A 24,869-nucleotide genomic window follows, 5' to 3' on the forward strand; every position below is an offset into this window, starting at 1 on the left:
TTTTCTGAAATCACTGGACTAGGGAGGTTCGGGGGGAGGTGGGGAGGTGGGGAGGAAGAACGCTGCTCTTAACTAAGTCGGCTCTGAGTGATACACATCACTTCCTTTTACCTTCATTGGCCAAATTAATCTAACTGCATAAGCGTCTAGGAAACGCGTAGGGAGCACACAGAATTTTTGGTGATTGCTTCTGCTCCAGTCTGGGACTTGATCTTGGCTGTTTTATTAGCCAGGTAAAGATTTTTAAGTGTGAATGAAGGCCAGTGGACAGTTTTAAAAGAAGTCACCTGATCAGATTTTTTTTTTTTTTAAGACCATTGGCTTCTGAATGGAAAATAGAAGTGGGTAAGAAAGCTGGGAAAGGACTTAGAAGGCTATTATAAGAGTCTTGTTAAGAGATGATCGTGACTCAGACTAAGAAGAAAGAGAAAGATGGGAGTCTTTTTTTTTTTTTAAGATGTAATGGAAGGAGTTGGTGGATTTAACATGGCATATGAAGGAAAAGAGAGGAATCAAGGAGGATTCTAGGGGTATGTACGTGCTATTTCTTTCTAGGGATATTTTTTCCCAACTCCCAATCTGAAAACATTTTCTTCCTTCCAGACCCATCTCAAATATCTTTATTTTTTCTGTAAGGCATTCTTAATTCCTCTGACAGATTGAGTCTTTCCTTTCCCTACAGTCCCATACCACTCTGCTCATTCTTCTTTATGACACTTACTGAATTGTAGTATAACTATCATTTACATTCATCTCTTCTACAAGACTCTGAGCAAAAATCTTGCTAGGCATATAGGTGTTTAATAGAATTGTATTGAATAAATGAATGAATGAATGAATGAATGAATATACAATATGTAATATTTTCATCTCCAAAACTGTGTGTGTGCGTGCGCGCGTGTGTGTATGCAATTACACAGCATCTGAGCCCAAGAAATTCTCTTTAATCTCTAAAATATTATTCTTGGCTATATATCTGTAATGTTTGGCTGCCATACTGCTTTTTTTTAAGTTTTTTTTTTTTTTTTTAATTAACAGGATGAGAGGCAGCTGCAGGTACTGGCAGATTACAAAATGTATAATTGCTAAAAGTAACTGAAGCATATTATAGTATAATTCAACAGAAAAAAAAAAAAACATCTGGCATATGCTATGTTAATTTGTCATAGGAGAGAGTTTCGAAGAAAGCACTCACTGCAGCTGGCAGATCCATCATTTCCCTGAGACGAATAGCACACCTTTGTTTGTAATTCTCTTGTCTAATAAGAACAGAGTCTTGTGTGATTTACTCTTCAGACACCACTAAAGGATTTCATGCATTAGGAAATTTCCCCTTATTCTGTATCAACCAAAATGTGCATGGCCCATTCTTATCTTAAGCTGTGCCTCAGTGATAATGATCTGAGCAATTATAGTAATTAATTATAAAGCCTAAGATATTGGCCCAAATTTCAAACGCTTATTCCATGCCTTAAGGAGCCATAACTTCTCTTCTTTTATAAAAATTATTTGCCGTGTTTTCAAAGATATGAATGCATTGCAGGGAACACTTTGCTCTTAACCTTGTAACCATAACTCGTCAGTTATTACATGTGCCCACGATATGGGGAATCGAAGTGAGTTTAGAGTAAAAATTCTCTCAGCATAGGTTAGGACACCCATTTCTATGATAGAGAAGAAGAAAAAGACTAATTTTTATTACAGAACAGCTTCTAGCGCTGCCCTTTTGAAATAATCTATATTTCCAACTTTCTACTGAACATTTCCATAGCACCTCAAATTTGATGCATTCAAATCTGAACCGATTCCTCCACACTGGCCCATATTTGTCTTTCATCCTGCATTTCCTTTTCCATGAGTGGTGATATCTACCCAGTCACTCAAGCAAAATCATCCCGAACCCTTCTCTTCATAACCGTAAATCAAGTACTGCTAATTCTACCCTCCCCCGCCCCCATCAGAACATCTCCTGAATCTGTCCATTGCCCTCTCGAAGTTCAGGTGTCAGCATTGCTCAGCTAGATTGCTGCTATAGCCCCTAATTTACTGTTGTCGTAGATCCTTACAATTTTTCCTGCTGTAATCAGCAAAGTCTCCTGATACTCAAATCTAATCTTGTCACCTCTTCTTAAAATACTTCAGCGCTTCCCTATCATGTCGCTGATAAAATCTCCATTTCCTATCAAGACATAGGAGATCCTTTGCAATCTGTGTTTCCTTGTGTTTCAGCTTCTTTCCCCTACACCTGACTTCCAGTAAGTCTGTATGGCGCATCCATACTGCACATCTCCCAGCTTTCTACCTTGATGATCCTTTCTCATTTCCTGGCCTTCACATGTGGATCTCATTATAACGTCTTTCCTTTTCTCACCCTGCCTCTGTCCACCTAATGTCTGTTCATCTTTCATATATCAGCTTAAAAGCCTGCTCCTCTGGAGAGACGTGCTAATCCCCTCATCCTCCACAGGACTTTTATTGCATTTACTTGTTATAAACCTAGTAGCTTCTCAGTATTTCTGGTATCCCTTCGTCTCACTGTGGCAGTGACTGCATCTCCTCTGCAGGCCCCCTCCCCCAGCTCACAAGCACCAGCATCGTGTGTAGCATGCAGCAGGCACTCATTTCAGTATTTAATGAAATGAATGGACTTTACAGTCTCCCCAATCGCATCCTTAGGTCCACACTTAAAATGAGATGTGAGGAAATTCACCCACACTTTGTACACTTTGAGTCCATTCTTCACATAGCTTCTCAAAATAAGCTTCCTATGAGTGGTATTTATAAATAAAGCTCTAAATTGCATTGGTTTTCCTAGCAGTAGTCTCCCAAATTTATTACACCACTTGATGGCTGCTGTGAAAATGTAATCACTGAATTATCTAGTTAGTTCTGCAATGACAGCAAGTACTGTAGGTAGTGAAAACTTTGAAAAAACAAGTCATATGATATTAGAAATGTTATAAATGGTGACTAATTATGTGGAATTGACTAAAATCTGCTCAGGCTCAAAACCACCTTACATGTGCCAGGCACTGTGCTATGCCTGGGAGTATAGCTTCCTTTTGGAGCTCCAGTTCTAATGGAGAGAGACGGACGAGGAGGCAAAACAACAAATAAACAAGACAAGTGTAGATGTCTCCAATGGTATAAAGTAACAAATGGGGTGATGTGAGACAGTAACTGGGACAGGGTGGGCGCTGAAGGAGCTGGACTGTGTTTTAAAAAGTCATCAGAAAATTTGACATTTAAACTGAGGTCTGAATGATAAAAGAAATCAATTATACAAAAACGCCAGGAAAATATTCCAGGCAGATGGAAAGGTAGCGAGTACAAAGGTGCCATGTTAGAAGGGGGTAGACCCATGCAATTACAGTGTAGTGAGTGAGGAGAAAGAAGGCCATTGGGTTGAGGGATGAGGCAGGGATCAGATCATGAGAATCTTGTAGGCTAATTTAAGTAAATCTTTTTAAGTGTGTGTGTGTGTGTGTGTGTGTGTGTGTGCCTATATACTTATATAAACCACTAATCAGCATTACAATACAGAATTGCTAAATGTCTATATATAAAACTAGAGGCCCAATGCACAAAATGTGTGCACTGGGAGGGGATGTCCCTCAGTCCGGCCTGACACCTTGGGGTATGTCCGCCTGCCGGCTTAGGCCCTCTGGGGATCGGGCCTAAGCCAGCAGTCAGACATCCCTCTGATAGTCTGGGGCTCCCGCATTCTGGGACCCCTCACTCCTTACCACCCGCCTGCAGCAGAGGCAGGAGAGGCTTCCGCCACCGCTGCTGCACTCGCCAGCCGTGAGCCCGGCTTCTGGCTGAGTGGTGCTCCCCCTGTGGGAGCGCACTGACTACCAGGAGGCAGCTCCTGCATTGAGCATCTGGCCCCTGGTGGTCAGTGTGCATCATAGCAACCAGTCGTTCCACCTTTCGGTCGATTTGCATATTAAGGTTTTATTATATAGGACTAGAGGCCGGGTGCACGATATTCATGCATGGGGGGGGGGGGGGTCCCCTCAGCCCAGCCTGCACCCTCTCCTGTCCAGGACCCCTTTTAGGATGTCTGACTGGCGGCAGTCAGACATGCCTCTCACAATCTGGGACCGCTGGCTTCTAACTGCTCACCTGCCTGCCTGCCTGATCACCCCTAACTGCCCCCCTGCCAGCCTGATCACCCCTAACTATCTCTGCCTGCTGGCCTAATCACCCCTAACTTACCCCCCTGCTGGCCTGGTTACACCTAACTGGCCCCCCCTGCCAGCCTGGTTGCCCCTAACTGCCCCCGCCAGCCTGGTCACCGCAAACTGCCACCCCTGCCAGCCTGATTACCCTTAACCGTCTCTGCCTGCCAGCCTGATCGCCCCTAACTGCCCCCCCCCCACGGGCCTGGTCACCCCCAACTGACCCCCTGCCAGCCTGGTCACCCCACGCAGCCTGCTGTTCAGTCATTTGGTCGTCCCTCACTAACCCCCCTGCCAGCCTGGTCGCCCCATGTAGCCTGCTGTTCTGTCATCCATCTGATCGTTTAGGTCGTGACAGTCCCTGGCTTTTTATATATTAGGATAAGCAACCTGGGCATGTGCCTTGACCAGGAATCAAATCATGATGTTTTGGTTCATGGGTTGATGCTCAACTACTGAGCCACACTAGCTGGGCAATGTAAGTTATTTTGTATGTGTGTGTTTTTAAATTTTACTTACACAAAAGGTAATAAATCAATTATATTTTACAACTGTATTTCTAAATTATGTTTGTAAGCATAACTAGGATATTTTATTACATACACATAAATTATGTAAGTAAACTAAAAATATTTAGGACTCAGAGGGCCAAGTGATATTATAAGGAATTCCTCATTCTTATATACTTACATTAACTTGGTAGAAGACAATTTTACCTTAAACCTATAATATATAATATGCCAGAAATTAGGGAGAAATTGGGTACAGTTTCATTTAAGTTCTTTAATTAGTGTAAAGTACTCTTTAAGTACCACGATGTCACACAGAAACTGGAAATGTCATCTGTTGCTATCCTTCTGGCATGCTGTACCTCATTCACGCCTGATAGGAAAGGATGCTTCTGTGCTTAAAGATTTCCAGGGGAGAGATTATGTAGCTTTATTTGGCAAGTGTTTCCACTATAATACCACTGTGAAACTTTCTGGAAAGTCTTGTTTAATGTTTTTTCCAAATCACTAATGATATTGGGAGCTCTCAATGATGTTCTCTAATGAAGAGAAAATTTCTCACAGATAATAGAGTCGGATCATCCCCTGGGTTTTTCCTTTACCCTGCAGTTAAACATCCCAGCAGAGAAATAAGCAGCTGCAAAGTACTGACAAGCAGGCTCCGGGAAGGTCTCAGGGGACAGAGCTGGTGAAACCACTGTTCTCTTCTCTTCACCCTTTCACACCGCCCCAAATTTCATTCAGAAACGAGACGGAAGGAAATGCTTAACTGGAAAAAAAAAACTTTTTTTTAGCCACTTCAAATCCTTTGTAGAAACAAGTGGAATATATACAAATCTAAATAAATAAAAATGATCTTTATCTAAAATATGTTTTGTGGTAGATTCCTCAGTAAATGTTTGCTGAGCAAATAAGGAATAGAACTTTCTAACTGTTAGGTTTTCTACAAAAAGTTAGCCATAAATCCCAATTATTTACTGAATTCCTATGTGTAAAGCAACTTTGGTAGATACTGTGGAAACTAAAAACAATCCTCATTTTTAAAATTTTTATTTATTTCATTTTTAAAGAGAAGAAGATGGGGAGAGAAACATTGATGTCCACTTATTCAGGCATTCATTGGTTGATTCTTTTGTTTTTCATTGGTTGATTTTTACATGTGCCTTGACTGGGGATCAAACCCACAACCTTGGCATATCGGGACTACACTTCAGCCAACTGACCTACCCAGCCAAGGCAAAGCAATCCCCATTTTAAAAGTTTTTCATTATTCTTGGGTGAGTGTGTGTGTGTGTGTGTGTGTGTGTGTGTGTGTGTGTAGTGTGTATAAACCACTAATCAGCATTACAATACAGAATTGCTAAATGTCTATACATAAAATAAGCAAAGCTTTGATGAAATTAAAATGAATTCGGAAGGAGGCATAGAAAGAATTGAGGCAGAGTGGAATCTTAACCTTTTGCACTCGGATGTCGAGTGTGACTCGACACGGTTAGCATCGGTAGCAGCTCGTATGTCGAATTGTATTGAATGTATCAATAATTTGAAATATTAAAAAATCCAAATAAATAAGTTTGTATGAAAAGAAACTCCAGTTTTTTAGTCTACTGCCGCACTTTGTAAAATCTGGGGTATTTAAAAAATTAAATCCCGAGTAGAATAAAGGAATCGAGAAAAAAGCAAGCGAGTGCAAAGGGTTAAAGAAAGAGCAGGATTTTAATGGCAAATCTAAACACAAGGATTCAGAAAATGACATAATGCAAGCTTAATGGGATACAAGTGGTTTGTTTGCAGGACAGTGCGAGCCTAAATTACAAGGAAGACTCCTATCAGAGATAAGGTCAGGAAGATTCAGGGGGATTTTGAATGCCAGTCTTGGGCTGTTTTGTGCAGTAGCAGAATGCCCAGAAGTTATCATTCAGGGAAGCAAGATATTAAAGTGGTATCTCAGGAAGAGAGCATGCCGGCGCATTAGCAAGGGAAGGCCGCTGTGTTCACTGAGCACTTCTGTGTGCGTGGTGGTGGGTGCCTCACAGACTCCTGAGCCGCTGGCTATGCCCATCAGTATAAAAATTAAGAACTTGAGTTGTGATGATAACACTGAGTAGAAGGGAAGAACAGATCTGAGAGTCATTGCAAAGGAAGGGTCTAGTTAGGGGCAATCTAGACCCTGCGTGGCAGAGCAAGTGAGACTACCCTTTTAACCTAAGCCACCAGGGCAGATGTGTGGGCGGGATGAAATCTGAGTGGCAGGATGAGAAGTAGGTTTTGGAGGCAGTGTAAGAAGTTTGATGTTGGGCATCAAGTTTAAATGTAAGACTGAACCTTTGGGAAATACATCAGAAATAAAGATAAACTTGTTCGGTTTTCAGTAAATGTGTTACTTTTTATAATCTAGAATGCCTGATACGCACACAAATTCATAGTCCTTCACTTACGCGTTTAGCAATTGCCTGCCATCCAGGGGAGGGCTCAGAGCACACACTGGAAGCAAAGGCCCTGTTTTCAATCCTGACTCTACACTGACTAGCTGTGTGACTCTAGACAACTACTTCACGTTATTTTTATACTAGAGGCCCGGTGCACGAAATTCATGCACGTGGGTGGGGGGGTGTGTCCCTCAGCCCAGCCTACACCCTCTCCAATCTGGGACCCTTCAAGGGATGTCCGACTGCCCGTTTAGGCCCGATCCCTAGTGGGATCGGGCCTAAACGGGCAGTCGGACATCCCTCTCACAATACAGGACTGCTGGCTCCCAACTGCTCCCCTGCCTGCCTTCCTGATTTCCCCTAACCGCTTCTGCCTGCCAGCCTGATCACCCCCTAACCACTCCAATGCCAGCCTGATTGATGTCTAACTGCTCCCCTGCCAGCCTGTTTGCCCCCAACTTCCCTCCTCTGCCGGCCTGGTCACCCCTAACTGCCTTCCCCTGCAGGCTTGATCGCCTCCAACTGCCCTCCCTTGCAGGCCTGGTGCCTCCCAACTGCCCTCCCCTGCTGGCCATCTTGTGGTGGCCATCTTGTGTCCACATGGGGGCAGGATCTTTGACCACATGGGGGCATCCATATTGTGTGTTGGAGTGATGGTCAATCTGCATATTACTCTTTTATTAGATAGGATAGAGGCCTGGTGCACAGGTGGGGGCCAGCTGGTTTGCCCTGAAGGGTGTCCCAGATCAGGGTGGGGGTTCCCTTGGGGTGTGGGGCAGCCTGAGCGAGGGGCCTGTGGTGGTTTGCAGGCCAGCCACAAGTGGTGGCCCTGGTATCTGGAATTTATTTACCTTCTACAATTGAAACTTTGTAGCCTGGAGTGGAGCCAAGCCTCCTGCTCACTCCGTGGCCGGCAGCCGTTTCTGTTGGGGTTTGTGTATATCTTCTATAATTGAAACTTTTGTAGCCTTAAGCGGAGGCCTGGGCCGGCCAGGATGTGCGGAAAGCGGGGGGCAACCCTAGCCTCTTGCTCTTTCCAGCTCCGTGGCTGCCACCATTTCTGTTTGGATTTGTTTACCTTCTATAATTGAAACTTTGTAGCCTTGAGTGGAGGCTTAGGCCGGGAAGGGCAGGCGGAAAGCTTGGCTTCATCTGTTGCCTGGGAAACCCAAGCCTCCCTCCTGCTCTCTGTGGCTGTAGCCATCTTGGTTGGGTTTATTTGCATACTCGCTCTGATTGGCTAGTGGGTGTGGCTGGTGGTGCGTGTAGCAGAGTGATGGTTAATTTGCATATTACTCTTTTATTAGGTAGGATGTCTCTGTCTTTAAATTTTCTCATATGTGAGAATGGGGTCCCATAGTGTGATCATAAAAACCGAATGAGTTTATTTAAATAAAGCACCTAGGACAGTGTCTGGCACATTGGAAGCACGTGGAAGTGTTTGCTGTTAACACCATCATCATCATCATCTGCACTATTACTTGCCCAGCTCTGCTGAGAACCAGACCTTAAGGGGGGCCACAAGGAATGATCCAGTTGCTCACCATCCAGGGGTGACAGAGCTTGACACACAAGAGAATAGTATTTACACAGATTAAAAAGTAACGTAGGCTTGTCCTAGCCAGTTTGGCTCAGTGGATAGAGAGCATCAGCCTGTGGACTGAAGGGTCCTGGGTTCAATTCGGGTCAAAGGCACATGCCCGAGTTGTGGGCTTGATCCCCAGTAGGGGGCGTGCAGGAGGCAGCTAATCAATGATTCTGATCATTGATGTTTCTATCTCTCTCTCCTTCTTCCATCCTCTCTGAGATCAATCAAAATATATATTTTTTTAAAGTAACTTAGGCTTAATAATGTGTATTTTTGTGATTTTTAATTTTTTGGGAAATTATTACTAATAGTATTTATTAGAAATTATTACTGTCGTTCAGGTAAATTGTCATGGGTATATAAGTGAATAATAATTTAGACATCAAATTATGCAGTAGTTGTTTTCTATAAGCTGGATGTTGGCTGACTTTATAAATATGATCATTGTTTCATCTTCATCTCAGTAGTACTCAAAGGTTATTTCTCATCAGCACTAATGTAAAACATTTACCTTTAATTGCATTTGACCTAGAAGACTTGCCACTTCAGTCATTTTGCTTTTTTGTTTTGTTATGTGGGGAATTTTAAGCTTTGTGAGTTAGAATGAGCTGTGTCCCTCTTAGTCTGTGTTTACTACCATGTACCTTGCACTTTGCCCGAAGAATGTTCAGTAACTACTTGTGGAATTGATTTGTAGACATTATTATTTTCTCTCTCCTATGTATTTATACCAGATTGCTTTCTGATTTTAATAACTATTCACTTAGTTATAGGACACCTGAGAGACCAAGTTTTTAAGCTGTTTGTGTAGCTCCTTTGGAAAAAATCAAAGCTGAAGTTATTTTGGAAGTGTTAATCTGTTGATTTTTTTAAAGAACAAGTAAGGTCAAAGGATGAAAAATGAATCCTGAATAATTATTTTAGTACGCAAGACATTGAGTTGACCTTTTTTTAAGTTATTTTTAAGACTACATTGTATCTACTTCTAACCTGGGACTCTTCAAATTATTTTTGGCCAAAAACAATATAATGCATATATGTTGAATAGGAAAAAAAAGGTCTGTGCATAAGAAAATTCCAGCTAATGGCACATATGCAGCCCAAACACCAGTCCTGAATGTACCACCCTGAAATGATGGTGGAGTGGTTAACATTACCTCAGTTTTCCCAGAGTTGAGCTCTAAGAAGCACTGTATATCACAGTAGTTTATGAGTAGTTATAGTAATGAATACTGTATCTATTTAATATGAATGTGCTTTCATTTAATGCCAAATAATACTCAAGATATTAAGACACTTTGGTACTGATAATATACTAGTATATATACATGTACATATGTGGGGTAGAGGGGTCCTGTGGTGAAGTATAACATAAAATGTATTGTTTTAACCATTTTAAAATTGTGATAAAATATTAAATTTATCTGCTTAACCATTTTTAAGTGTACAATTCAATAGTGTTAAGTGTATTCACATTACTGTACATTCAATCTCCAGAATATATGTGCATTTTATAAAGAAATGAATGAGTCCTTTAGATATGGTCTATTAATAAGAAACATTATTTTACACACAGAAACATGAACATGTATCTCACTAATAAGGATTCTATTTGTTCATTTTTTAAAAACAATCTCTCCCTCCTTCTCTCCCTCCCTCCTTCTCTCCCTCCCTCCCTCCCTCCTTCCTCCTTCTCTCCCTCCCTACTTCCTCCCTCCTTCCCTTCATTAATAGGAGTGAGCTGAGTCGGCAGAAACTTCATACCCAAGAGCTGCTTTCTCAGCTGGAAATGGCAAATGAAAAGGTAGCTGAGGTAAGATAATGACTCCCCCGGGAGGTCCTTCTGCTGCAGCCTGATATACATGTTAGAGAATTTTACCGGAGCCAAGTCCAAATTAATTCTCTACTTGGAAATGACCGTACAGATGTGCGCATTTCTTGTAGAAATCATCCATAACCCAAAAGTCCTCAGGTGGTACCATGTGACTAAAAGCCTGAGAGTCAGGGATCCATCATGTGCACATGACAGATGCGGGGCTGGTCCCGTCTCAGAGACTGCTAGGACCCTCGGAGGTCTGTGCGTGTCTGAGATTATTTTTTAACCTGTTCCTTTTGTTTACTTTTCATCCATCACAAGAGACGCGTAGAAAATACTTTGGCCTCCTGGAATATATTAAAATACTCCTGTAGATGACTTGAGAGCTAACTAGAGCAAGAGTTCAGGTTTTTTTCCTTGAAGTGTTAAAAAAGGAAGCAATTTCTAGATTATGATTAGGGCATTCTAGAACTTTAGTTCTTCTTTTGATGTTCCAACTTCGAATGTATTTGCTGGAATTTCTTTAACAGGCTGTCTGGCCCACCGTCTCTTTGTGGCCCGCTATAGCTGCCAGAGTGAAATCATTACTCTTAAGTTTTGTAGCATTGTAAATTGATATGAACCATTTAGAAAACAATTCCACCCTAGCCATTAAAGTACTCTTTGGTATAGCTCCCACTTCCAGGAATCTGGTCTAAGGGGGGTCATTTAAAATGGGAAAAAATTTAAAGGAAGATATTCAACACAGTAATGTTAATAATAACGGAAGATCAGAAGCAACCACAATGAACCGTTGAAAAAGAACAATTGCCTATATATTATGATTTACGTAATCTGGACTGTGCCTTAACCATTATTATGACAGCATAGAAAAATATGTACGTTATGTGCAGTCTGATAGTGACTATGAAAATGATTATTATAGATGATGGCATTTTTTCCCCGAGTTTGCTCTAGTTTTAAAATGTGCCTCTTAAATTTAAGACTGCATATTTAAACAATTTTGTAAATTGGAATAGCCAGTATAGTTCTCATCATAAAATTTAATTTTGCTTTTGGGCACACTGAGAAATATAATAAGCTCATTTTAACAGGATACTGTTATTTCAATATTTTATGTTACTAGGCATGACAGGCCCCGTAATCACTTGTGTGTTAAGACATGGGAACTATATTGTTCTTCATAGAAAGCGTGTTTTTCTTTCTATTCCTGATTAGGCTGGTTACTCTCTCAATTCCCACAAGTGCCAGAAAAACTGAATAACAATACCAGTTGCACAAAAACATTTTGTTCAGGCGAGTAAGTATGGGAGGACTGGTGCGTTTTTTAACTCACAGCTTCTTTGAGCCGTGTGCGTGGCGGCGTGCGGTGTCAGATTTATGTTTGTGATGCTGCGAGTTTCCTGAGGCTGCACTACCAGGTTACCACTGTGAAGTGCGGTCTCAGCTCTGGAGGGCAAAGGTCCTGGTCAGGAAGTCGGCAGGGTTGGTTCCTCTTGGGCTCAGGAGGATCGGTCCATGCCTGTCTCTAGCTTCCAGCAGCCTCAGGCATTCCTCTACTCATAGATGGTGTTCTCCCTGAGTCCTATGGTCTTCCCTTTGCACATGTCTGTCTGTCCAAATTCCCCCTTTTTATAAAGACACCAGTCATATTTGGTTAAGGCCAAACCTAATAATATCATTCTAACATAATCATTAGCAAAAACCCTATTTCCAAATGAAGACATTTATAGGTACGGGGGGTTAGGACTTCAATATATATTTAGGGGCATAATTCAACCCATAACAATCTATAATAATAAAAGCATAATATGCAAATCAACCGAACGACTAAACAGCAGAATGACCGTTCAGACAACCACGCTATCACACTCACTGGCGTCAGGCCAGCCAAGGCGGGTGCCCGGCCATCGCCCCATGATCGCCCTGCAGAGGGAGGCCCAGGCCACTGACTGGTGGGCTGTGGTGGGTGGGCAGGGCCTACCTCTTTGGGGCGATCGATCGCGGGGCTCCCGGACTGTGAGAAGGCGCAGGCCAGGCAGAGAGACACCCACCCCTCCCCCCACCCCGAGTGCACAAATTTCATGCACCGGGCCTCTAGTGTCTTAATAACTCTGTTGACCCTAATACCTTGTGGAGTATACAGCTGTTTGGGGAACATGTAAAAACAGACTTCGTCACCTTTTAAAGAACACCTTTAGCATATAAATCATTTAAGGCACATCTAACACTGTTAAAACCAGGATTTCTAGAATGAATATTTTTCATTTCTTGAATGTTAATAATGACGATGTCCCAGTTTCCCTAGAAGTTGGTCCTAGCACAGTGGCTCTGAGGACACCAGCAGGCAGTGCCAACGCCCGCTGGGAACGTGGTAGACACAAGGATTCTCAGGTTGGGAGCAGGTCCAGGTGGGAGGCCCGGCAGTCTTTGTTTCCACGCTCTCCACGTTGGAAGCACTGAGCTAGCATCTCAAGGTTAACAGGTCAAAAATTGAAAATCCTGTTCTCAACTTCTGATTCTCTTTGCTTTGCACTTAATCCACTTTTTTGTTGGCATGGAGGGGTAAAACGGTTTAGTGAGGATGTACAACCAGCTTTGAATTTCAGACACTCTCTTTGCATTTTTTTGTGGTCAGATGATGTCCAGATTTCCCATTGATTATTCCACAAATGCCTCCATGTCACGCATAGATCTCTAACCCATTTGTTTTACATTTCCTCTTCACAGAGTGAAAAGTTAATTCTCGAGCATCAAGAAAAAGCCAACAGACTCCAGAGGCGGCTCAGTCAGGCGGAGCAGAGAGCCGCGTCCGCTTCTCAGCAGGTAGGGGGCTCCTCGCTGTCCCTGACGGGAACTGTCCGGGTGGGTCACGCTAAGAAAGGCTCCTCAGAAGTCCCCGGAGAACTAGGAGGGTTATTTTTACCTGGTTAAACTATTTGAAATTAGTCTCTATTATTTGGGGTTGAAAGTAAACTTTAAAGACAGAAATAAACATCCGTCTCTGCAGTTGACTCGCACCTCTGGAACCACTCTGTCCACTCACAGACACTAGCCACCAGCAGCTGCTCCAATTAATTAAAAGTAAATAAACTAAAATAAATCTGCAGTCAGACTAGCAGATTCCAGGTGCTCAATGACCATGCGTCACATCAGACAGCATGACCGTGAACCGCTCTGTCCCAGGAAGTCCGAGCGACGTCCTGCCCCAGAGGCTGTGCGTGTGAACTGGCAGGTGTTTTCTGACAGATTCGGAAGTAGGTAGCATTGCTTTGAATGCACTGACTTTGTTTTTATTGTAGTTTTTTAATGGAAAAAATTACTTTGTGTATAGGTTAACTCCATTTAATGCACATTTGTATAAGACTATAAATCTAAAATAAGATATAAAGTCCAGTGGGAAATAGAGTTTGAAAATGCATCCATGAAATATTGATATGGGGGTAATTATCCATAATGCACACACATCATTAGGAAATGGGCCATTTGTTCTGCAATAGGAGCAATAATCCCTCCTATTGGGAACAAAATGAGATCAGTTTAGTGAATATAAAGATAGGCTGGAAACAGTTCAGATAGATAGATAGATAGATAGATAGATAGATAGATAGATAGATAGATAGGCAGATAGATGGACAGACAGACCGATAGATAGGTATGGATAGGCAGGCAGGCAGACAAAAACAAACCAAGTTAATACATTACTAGTTATATTTGGCTATAAGTCTACTATTTTAATTAAAATTATTATTACTCTTAGATATTACACCATTTTATACATAGTAAAGCAACTCTGAATGCTGAATTCAGTTTATGTTTGTGATATTTACAGATTTTCTTTTTAAGTCTACTTCTGGTATGACCATGAGGCGACACTTAAATGAAATCCAGCCATAATTTGCCCTTCTCCTTCTGTCCCCTCCCTCTTGAAAGTAATTATAGCTTTATGAAATGTGTTTAATTACTTATGGAATAATGAAGTAACGGATTACGTAATTACTCAAGAATTCCTCTATTCATGTGGATTATACGGTAGTAGGAGTGAGGGTGTGCTGGGCAGTGTCCGGAGCGTGTGTTTGGTGTCGACAAATAGCCTGCTGTCCCTCGGTAGCCATGTGACTTAGGGCCGCTTCCATCTCTCTCTGCCTCACGCTCTTCTTACTCAGCGTAGGATAATAACACCTCCATTAGAGTTATTGAAAGATGAAGGGAATTCACACATACAAAGCACTTAGTCATTAAATGGTAAGTAGATAGATATATAAGAAATTAAATTTCTTACATCACAATCCTTAAAGCTTGGAGTTTGCCTTTTTTAAGGACTGTGGTAAAGAAAATGCCTACTTAAAATCACCTACCTCGAGTCCCGTAGTAAAAAGGTGCAGTTACAGAACTTCGCTGTAGCGTCCCGGTGACATAGGGCTGCGTCTCCCTCCGGTCAGAGTTAAACCTGAGCAGCCTCCTGTGAAACTCGGATGGCAAAGTTGCCCCCATTCTCTTTGTGAGCTTTTCTTTTAAATGTTTTTTTCAGTAAATCACAATTTTTTCCTTAAGCTTTCCTTCTCCTATTTTGTTCTCCTTTAAAGATGGAAAGTAACCATTCAGCCTTCTCCCCATACACAAAAAGGAATTTATCCCCTGGAGTTAATAATATTGTTTCCACCTTAAGTGAGTCCAAGTTATAAACTTTGTTTATGAGACATATATTCAGTTATTTTAACCTTTATCTTTGCCTTCTCTGAATTCTTTCTAATTAATTTTTTTCATTTTCCTCCAAAAAATGGAAACTGCTAATAGAAGTGATATCCTGCTAAGGGCCTGATATTTAACGCAGTGATGGAATTGAGAGATCCTCGTTGTCTGTACTCACCAGTGCGGCCAGCACCGTGCTGGGTCCAGGGAGAGCCCCTCAGTCCTGACTCAGCCGGTCCTGACCCTGCTCCCCGGTGTCCTGTCTCCCGCCTCCCGGCCAGTACTGTGGCCATGTGTTCTGAGTCACCGTGCGCCGTGACTGCCGTGTCTTAGAAGGCAGGGCGGGGCGGCCTTTCCCTGCAAGAACACAAAACCTAGAAGCTAAGAAAGACGTCAATAAATGTGACGATGTCAGATTTCTACATTAAAGAGTCATGAAGTCAGTGACGGACTGAGGAAAGTATGTGCAACAAGTATATGACCAAGAGGCTAATGTCGTGAATGCATATAAAGAGTGGCTACGTCAACAAAGAAGTGCTGCAGTTCACACATCATTGGTGTCAATGGCTATCGGTGCAGTGAGCCCTGTGAGGCAGGATCTCTCACAGGCTGTAGATGTACATAACCTAGGACCCAGCATTCCTACGAATTTATTCTGCAGGTGGCTCCTTGTCCCTGGGCACAGCTGTACACGGAAGCATGAAAAATCCTAATTGCAGCGTTGCTTATCCTTTTAAAATATTAAAAATATCTAAATGCCCATCAACAGAAAACCAGCTAAATTATAGAATATCCAGGCAGGGGAAAGTTAGCAGCTGTTAAGGAATAAAATAGATCTAATATGAAACCATTTCGCCCCAGCTGGTTTGACTCAGTGGATAGAGCATCAGCCTACGGACTGAAGGGTCCCAGGTTCAATATCGGTCAAGGGCATGTACCTCGGTTGCAGGCTCAATGCCCAGTCCTGGTTGGGGCGTGTGTGCAACCAATCAGTGTGTCTCTCTCACATCATCGTTGTTTCTCTCTCTCTGCCTCTCTCCTTTCCTTCCACTCTCTCTGAAAATCGATGGAAAAATATCCTCAGGTGAGGATTAATAAAAAATTCTATATAATAAAGAGGTAATATGCAAATTGACCCTCACACCCTCACAAGATGGCTGCCCACGACCAGGCCAGCAGGGGGGTTAGTGAGGGACAACCAAACGACTGAACAAGCATGCTGCATGGGACGACCAGGCCGGCAGAGGGGGGCAGTTGGGGATGACCAGGCCAGCAGGGGGGGACAGTTGGGGGCAACCAGGCCGGCAGGCAGGGCATTTGGGGGCAACCAGGCCAGCAGGGGGGGGGGAGGGCAGTTGGGGGCGACCAGGCTGGCAGAGGGGGGCAGTTGGGGGCGACCAGGCCAGCAGGGGGGAACAGTTGGGGGCAACCAGGCCGGCAGGCAGGGCAGTTGGGGATGACCAGGCCAGCAGGGTGGGGCAGTTGGGGCGACCAGGCTGGCAGCGAGGGGACAGTTAGGGGCAACCAGGCCAGCAGGGGAGGCAGTTAGGGGTGACCAGGCAGGCATGCAAGTGAGCGATTAGGAGCCAGCAGTCCAGGATTGTGAGAGGGATGTCCGACTGCCAGTTTAGGCCCGATCCCAATCAGGCCTAAACCAGCAGTCGGACATCCCCCAAGGGGTCCCGGATTGGAGAGGGTGCAGGCTGGGCTGAGGTCCCCACCCCCCTGCATGAATTTCGTGCACTGGGCCTTTAGTAAGAAAATAATATGGAAGCATTTTTAAGGTAGATCTTGTAGCAGGAAAAAAAAACACAAAAAAACAAAACAAGATGAAAAAGAGGTGATGAAATATATGCATATACCTACCCCCATTTAGAATATTTCAGGAAAGATGCTTAGGAACTGGAAACAGTGGTTGTATCTGGAAGGAAGGCTATGAAAATAGCACAGTGGTGGGAAGACTTCCTTTATGCTACGTCGTACTGTTCGTTTTATTTTTTGCACTGTTAGGTTTTTTTACTATGTGTATATTCCATATTTTAATCAATTCCAATTAATATTTAAAGATTATTTTCCTATTAGACTTTTCTTACTATGACCTATCATCTCTCTTTTTTTTTTAATATATCTTTATTGATTTCAGAGAGGAAGGGAGAGGGAAAGAGAGATAGAAACATCAATGATGAGAGAGAATCATTGATCGGCTGCTCCTGTTGCACGTCCCCTAATGGGGATCAAGCCTGCAACCCAGGCATGTGTCCTTGACTGGAATCAAACCCGGGACCCTTCAGTCTGCAGGCTGATGCTCTATCCACTGAGCCAAACCAGCCAGGACCTATCATCTCTTTATTACCAGCCCTGCAGTGTGCTGGCTTACACTTAGTGTTTTAGGCACTTTTCCAATTACCTTTTCTCGGACTGTTCTTCCTCCATCTGTGGAATATGTCTTGGAATTCTCAGGATGTCACTGAGCTGTGGGATGTCGTACTTGGCTTGTGTGTCTAGTGTGATGCAGGCACTTATTCCTTTGCACTCGCTTGCTTTTTTCTCGATTCCTTTATTCTACTCGGCATTTAATTTTTTAAATACCCCAGGTTTTACAAAGCGCGGCAGTAGAATAAAAAACTGGAGTTTCTTTTCATACAAACTTATTTATTTGGATTTTTTAATATTTCAAATTATTGATACATTCAAAGATGCTAACCGTATCGAGTCACGCTCGACATCCGAGTGCAAAAGGTTAAGTGTCTCAGGAGTAAAACAGAAGTGAGCACAGAGGGCGACCTCTCCCAAGACCCTTTCCACGAAGGTTATGTCCAATGACTGTAAGCTGTGGCGGGTTACACTGTGTGGAAAATTCACCCAGGACTTTCCATAGGAAAGTGACTGCTTACTGATTGTTCATTTCACTTGCAGCTCAGTGTGGTTACAGTGCAGAGAAGAAAAGCAGCCTCCATGATGAACCTGGAAAATGTCTAAAAAGGCCCGTAGTTCACCCCCAGCCTTAGAGGGGGAAGCTGCTGCACTAGGAGGTTGAATGGGAAAACCTGCCGAGAAGGGCCAAGGCCCTGCCGCCGGGCATGTGCGTTTGCCATTGTGTTTGAGGGTTACTGGGAAGCAGGACAGTGGCAGCTTCCTGGGAGTGAAGGAAACAACCGGCACGGGCTTCAGTGGAGAATAAAGCAGCTGAGAAGACCTCATTGCCTCCACCGGTGTGTCTGTTGTCTAACCACCCCCACCCCCACCCCACCCCCGCCTCTCCTTTGGAAGAGCGTAATAATTTTAGACTATGCTAATCATGAGAAAGAAATTTTAAGAAAATGCTACAATTTTAAGATTTCCGTTTCCAAGATTGAGAATTTTACATCAGATTGTTACTTCTAATTCATTATTAAGGTTCCCAAGTATCCATTTTATTATGAACTCGTAAATATAATAAATTATGTGTTCTAAAATGATGCTGTCATGTATTTTAATATGTAACTGTAGTGATTCTGTTTTTCACTTACGTGATTTCCAGGATTTATCAAATGCTGACGATAAGGATTTGGGAGGTGTGGGAGGGTTTGAGCAGCGGCGATCAGATGGACTTGGTTCTGGGGCTGCGCCGCGTGGGCCCTTGGGAGTGCGGATTTTGCGGTTGTTCTCCGCTCCTGGTGGGAGTGGGGCAGAGAGGTGTGCTCTGGACAGCGAGCTGGGAGACCTGCGGTGGTTCAGGTAAAAGATAGCGCCTTGAGTTTGCGGTGTCTCGATATTCAGCCCGCAGTGGGAAGTTTAGGACTGATGCTGACAACCAGGATGTCCTGGGGTCTTTGGTGGAGCTGAGAGTTGAGGCCGTGGCGCAGAGGAGCTGGCCCTGGGCCTTGCGTGCTGGGCTGACTCCCCCTCGCCCCTCCTCTCCTGCCCTCACCCTGACATTGCCTTTTACTCCCATCACCACGTCCTCCTCTCCCCACACAGGGCTGTGTTCACACCTCGACGTGTGCACATTCTTCAGGTGCCACTCAGTCTAGGGGAGGGCTGCCGTGTTGCTCGTAGAGTGTGCTATAGGGTTTCTCCACAGCGCTTACCAAGACTTGTCACTAACTGAGTTTTTCTTTTAAGGTCCTCTCCACCCCAGCAGGCTGCAGGCTCCGCGAGGTATCCCTGTAACCTTAGCACTCAACAGAGTTCCTAGTAATTACTGCTTGTTCCTTTTTAAAGCCCTTTCAGCCCTTTAATATGGCATCATGGACATTTTCATTCAATATTTTCACCCTTTTTTGAAAGAATAAAAAAGCCATTAGAGCATAATGTGATATATAAGGAAATCTGTTAGCACTTATATCTGTGAAGATTAAAAACATGAGACTAGCATCACCTTTCATCTAAAAAGAGGAGAGAAGCTATAATCACCTTTCTATAAATAACCACAAGAATTCATGGAGACTCCTTCCCTGGGTCTGCAGTAAACATGCTGATCTGTATTAATGATGCCTGTTTATTGAGCACCTATCACACATACATAAGGCATTGTGCTAACATTTTGCATTTATTAGCTCATATAATACAACAACCCTGTGAGGGAGATGTTATTCCATTTCCTAAGACAGAAGGCATGACGGAAGTTAACCAACTTGCTCTGGGTCAAAAGCGGGAAGTGGCTCTGAGGTTTCACACCCGGCCTCTCCCACACCAGACGCCTTCTACTCGCCAGGCGGCCTCTCCAGGGCCACAGAAGCCACACCTTTGACCTCTCTCCTATTTGCTGACAGGGACTGAGCAGTCGCCTTTCTCATTCTCGGCTGCCCTGGGATGGAGTTCACCTGGGCCACATCCTGGACTTCCTCGTCCTGGACTTCACGTAACTTCTACCAGTACCCCCCACGCTGGTTGCTCACTACCCATCAGTGTGTCCTTCTCGTTCAAGGATCGTGTTCTTGATGGGAAATATAGGTGCAAATCAGGGTTTGAAAAATTCTACTTCCACTTTTTCATTCATCAACCCTATCATAACAAATCTGAACTGTGAGCCCTTTTTCTTTCCTTTTTACCTTTTCTGACTAACCCAAAAAGCCCATTTGGTCATTTAATTAATATGCATTACAGAGAAAACTTGGTATAAGAAAAGCAACTTCATATATAGTCGGATTTGGTTTTTTCTATAATGAGTGGTAAAAATCACTATGAAGCATCTACCAAAAATCATAAATACGTTAAATTTTGTTTAGCAATTGTAAAGTGGTTGGTATAATATTGTATGATTTCCTGTGTCAAAATTTGGGACCTGGGACTAATAGAGGCAAAGATATGATCACAAGCATCTGATCTGAAAAAGAAGCTCAGCAATTCAAACAGTGAACAAGGAAAGGAGGGCCTGGCCCCTGAGGCTGCTGCGTGGGAGAGGGAACACCACACTGGTAGTTAGAACCATTCCTGGGGTTAGAACCTTCAGCCAGATGAGTGGGTAAAATAGCCATAATTAATCCATAATTATAAATGTACCACTTAAAATTCAGCCAGATATAAGCCGAGTAGTAGTGAGAATATCAAGATATATTAGTGTTAATGAGGAATGACAGTACTTTTTTTAAATCTTTGCTATTTAATTTGACAAAATTTTTTTTATCTTGGCTATTTAATTTGACAAATAAGTCATTGCTTGGCTTATTTGAAAAATTAACTGGGTTTATTATATCTTCTATCACAAAAATACTGATTTGAAGGTTTGACATAACATCAATTTAAAGTTTTTGGACATTAGTCCTAATTCTAGATTCATCATCATGAAACTGTGTGACTCTAAATAAACTCTAACTTTCCAGACAGGTGTCGGGATATGGAGAATTGTGACTGAGTTTCTGATAGCAATGCTCTTTTCTTTGCTCATATATGTACATATTTTATCTGAAAATGTGTATGTGTGCTCGCTACATGATGTATATGACGCCACATAAACTAATTTCATTCTCCCTAGAAGAAGGCAGCGATGACCACAAGCTGACTGTATCAGCCATTATCCATTAGGTTACCTTCAGAGTCATTCGGCCAGGACATTGACATAAGGTTTCAGACCATGATTATCAGCTTTACTTTCTAGAAATTCATTAACCTGAAGTTCCCAGGTGTAATCCCCAGCACACTCAGGAACACCAGAGCTCCTCATGGGAACTATTTTTATATTCTGTGAGGCAGCCGAGCTCAAGGGAATGACTGACTCCCGGCTCTACCACCTACTGATCTCGAGAAATTAACTTGACTTTTGTGCCTCAGTTTCCTCATCTGCAAATTAGGTAACACTTACCTCACCTGTGAGGCTTAAACACAGTCATTATCCATAAAATAGCCCAGTGCCTGCCATGTGAAAGCCCCTGTCATATCTGCAGGAGTCTGGAGGTTCTCCTGAAGGCTATGCGCAGAATGACAACACAGATTTTAATTGCACAAGCTATCACTATGGAGATGGCGTTGGCAAAGCTGCAGCTAATTGAGGGGGAGGAGGGATTAATTTCAGCAAGACTTGAGTGAAGGAAATAAGAGGCAGCTGCAATAACCCAGGCAAGAACTGGTGCAGCTTGAGCTACGTGGCACGTGGTACTGGGATTAAGAGAAGTGAAAAATGCTGAGGAGATATTAAGTGCGCTCCACAGACGTACGACTTGGCCGTGGGAGTGGAAGGAAGGACTCACGCACACTCCCAGGTTCCAGGCTTGAGCTGCGGTCTCTAAGGCAGGATATGAAAGGATGAGTTCCGAAACCCCCAGCCCCTGCCTACATCCCGAGGAAAGGCGCGGGCTCGGCGCAGGAGGAGCCGAGTGCAGGTGTGGACTCAGCCGTGGAGAGAGCAGCTGAAGCCAGGGAAGGAGATACGGGATCTGCTCATGGCCCTTTTTCAATAACCAGACAGTCCAAGCTCTCCTGCTCTCCCCAGACCAGACCACATCACCCACGCAGTTGTGAGCAATAAAGAGAAATCCTCCTGCACCCTTGAAGTTCATCGCCAAGTTTGCGGCTGATGGCGACTTTCAAAGGTAGAAACCGTTCTCTAAGATCTGGGTGAACACAGGGGCACGGGCCCCTGGTGCCGCATCCCCATCACGTCGCAGAACTGCCACCGCTCAGCCCTTCCTGTGGCTCCCGGGGACTTAATTTCCCTGGGGAGCTATTGTGGTTATTCAACTTGAAGACCCTGTAGGAAGAATCCCAGTTCTTTCTCTCTGGGGTCTTACAGAGCAAGCAACATGGAAGTAAACAGTCACTAAGGAGGAACAAGGAGAAATTAACTTCTAGCCAAATGTATGAACAATTCATGTTTAAAAAAAAAAAAAAAACCACTGGCCAAATCACTACAAAAATTATACATGAGGGCAGTAGCGCTACCCTGGTGTGGTCCTGTGCACCCCAGTCTAGGTGAGGATGCACACCCACGTCGGCTTGGCTGTTCCCGACACGGAAAACTGCACATCACTGACGCAAATTTCTGTGTGTGGTGACTGAGTGCAGCGTCAGGCAGGGAGAGCACCAAGCTAGTCATTAGAAGTGGGGCCGAAGCCCAGGCCTAATGCGGTGACCTCGACACATCTTTGTAGAACGCAGATAATACCTAAGAATGCGTTTAATAAAACCATGCTCTTAAAAGTTATCTTTTTAAAGAGCCTTATAAAATAATCTTCCTGTCACTCAGGAATAACATTTTTTTTTTTCTTCAGAATGCTCACCAGTCAACAATATGTTGGAAAAAAATCTTGTTCCTAGTCATAAAAATAGTCTCGCAGCTACTAAATCTTTCTACAGCTTTCCCTAAGTTACTGCATGGACTTGCTTGAAGTATCACGGTAACCCCAGTCATACTGTAGGATGTTACCCTCTTCTCACAGAAGGGGAAATTGAGGCTTATAAAGGCCAGGCGATCTGGCCAAGGTCATGTGACCAGTCTCCAACCCTAAGGTCATAAGTTGCTTCAACAACTAGTTGTTTTCAGATCTAAACTTGTGTTCCGTAAGGAACTCCATTGAGGTAAGGAAGACAAAAATCAAACTGTGACCTTCTTTCAGTGTCTCCGCATCAGAGCTGGGCAGAGACCCCCCCCCACTGGGGGGCGGGGCGTCCACCTCTTGTCCTGTTCCCTACAGTTTGCATTCATCATCTAAACCAGGACACACTTGCTACACGCCGATTCAGGACTAAGTCTTGTACATCTTTAAACATTTAGCAACAGCAGATTTCAAAAGACACTTAAGATGTATTGCAAAAATGTACAGCATTTATTCACATACAGACAAAAAGGCACAAATTCTACTAAATAGTTCAACAAAAAAATACAGCTGTCCTCAACTAGTTTTATAAATACTTTCAAAAAGGGGGTAGAAATAAATACAGGATTGGGCCATGTCATATAAAATAGTCATCTCTACATATACTTTGTTTAATTTCTGATTTGTAACTCTTCATGCACCTTTTTTTTTTCAATTTTAGCTGAATGGACACCAAGCTAGGCACATAGTGAAAAATCCTCTGTACAAGGTTACAAATGTAATGACAAGTTTGTCCATTTGAAAATAATTAAGATTTGTACACAACACATATAACCCTTCATTGCGATTTTGTGTTTATAACCTAACAAATGACATTCCAGGCAACTTTACAAAAGTTTAACTAGCCTACATTTTGACATAATACATTGATCATAATCAAAGATATTTCTTGGTCAGGGTGCACAAGGAAAGATAAAGCTTAAAAAAACAAAAAAGAAAGAAAAGAGCAAATGGTAGGTCCCACACTAAGAAGTGTACATGGGGGTGGGGGCGGGGGGGAGTTGGTTGCTGCTGCTGGTGGCCTCACAGACATCCCAGCAGGACAGAAAACTGACCTACAAAGCTATCATTACACCGGAGAAACCGTGCTCTAGCCATTTGCATCTCAAAGCAGAAATTAAAAGTGGGCTTTTATATTTTGTGTGTCTTGTTTTCCTTGGGCTATTTTTTTTAATTTTTTTGTTTTAGGTTTTTGTTGGTGTTTTTGTTTTTTGTTTTTGTTTTTTGGTTCAGCATAACTTGAAACGTTTGAAAGCTTTTCAACCTAAATGTGGGGGGAAAACAGGTAAGGCATTATTTTTGCACAAAACTAGCATTCCTAATAGTGCAAATGAATCTGGAACCTCTTAAAATGGTGAGAGGTCATACGCTTACTAGAATTTAGGTTTTCTTTCTATGGCTTGACAAGTCCACATCCTCGAACTCTCAGCAGAGCTGTCCCTGTAGTCCAAAGGTAACCGGGTAGAGTCCACCTTCTGTGCTCAGCAAAAGGCTTCTCCTCTGCAAAAAGTCTGGCCTTTAAATTAGGCTAGGAGTGAAAGCACAACGTGGATTTGTAAGAAACTTCTCTCTGCAGCAACAGCTTATCTGGACAACAGTCTTTCAAAATGAGCCTCACAGCTCAAAAGCAGTCCATCTAAACCTGGGTCATCCTTTCCCCTCTCCTGAATTAGCTACTACAATGTATTCAAAGAGCTTAAGACTTGGTCTGAAAATGTCATACATACAATGGGGATGCATCCGATCTACTATTCGATCATCTGACAAAACTTGCATAGCAAGATGGAATTCAATAAGCCTTGTTTGTTGTTGACAATCCTCTGGAAGACTTGAAAGTTAACCGCAGGACTCAAACCAT

General features: G+C 43.1%; 1 protein-coding gene across 7 annotated transcripts in view; it reads left to right on the forward strand.

Moving 5' to 3' along the window:
- Window positions 1-24,869, forward strand: part of SCLT1 (sodium channel and clathrin linker 1) — a 106,956-nt gene that overhangs the window by 81,409 nt on the left and 678 nt on the right. For 5 of the 7 annotated variants that reach the window (XM_079770675.1, XM_079770671.1, XM_079770673.1 and 2 more), the window contains 2 exons: window positions 10,445-10,523; window positions 13,257-13,352. In XM_079770675.1, the coding sequence (XP_079626801.1) occupies window positions 10,445-10,523; window positions 13,257-13,352 (175 nt within the window). Of the gene's footprint in view, window positions 1-10,444; window positions 10,524-13,256; window positions 13,353-18,134; window positions 18,642-24,869 lie in introns of those variants that run through there. The other 2 variants (XM_079770672.1, XM_079770677.1) reach the window with 1 other exon arrangement.

The sequence above is a fragment of the Cnephaeus nilssonii genome (genome assembly GCF_951640355.1).
Source record: "Cnephaeus nilssonii genome assembly, chromosome: 5".
Classification (NCBI taxonomy): domain Eukaryota; kingdom Metazoa; phylum Chordata; class Mammalia; order Chiroptera; family Vespertilionidae; genus Cnephaeus; species Cnephaeus nilssonii.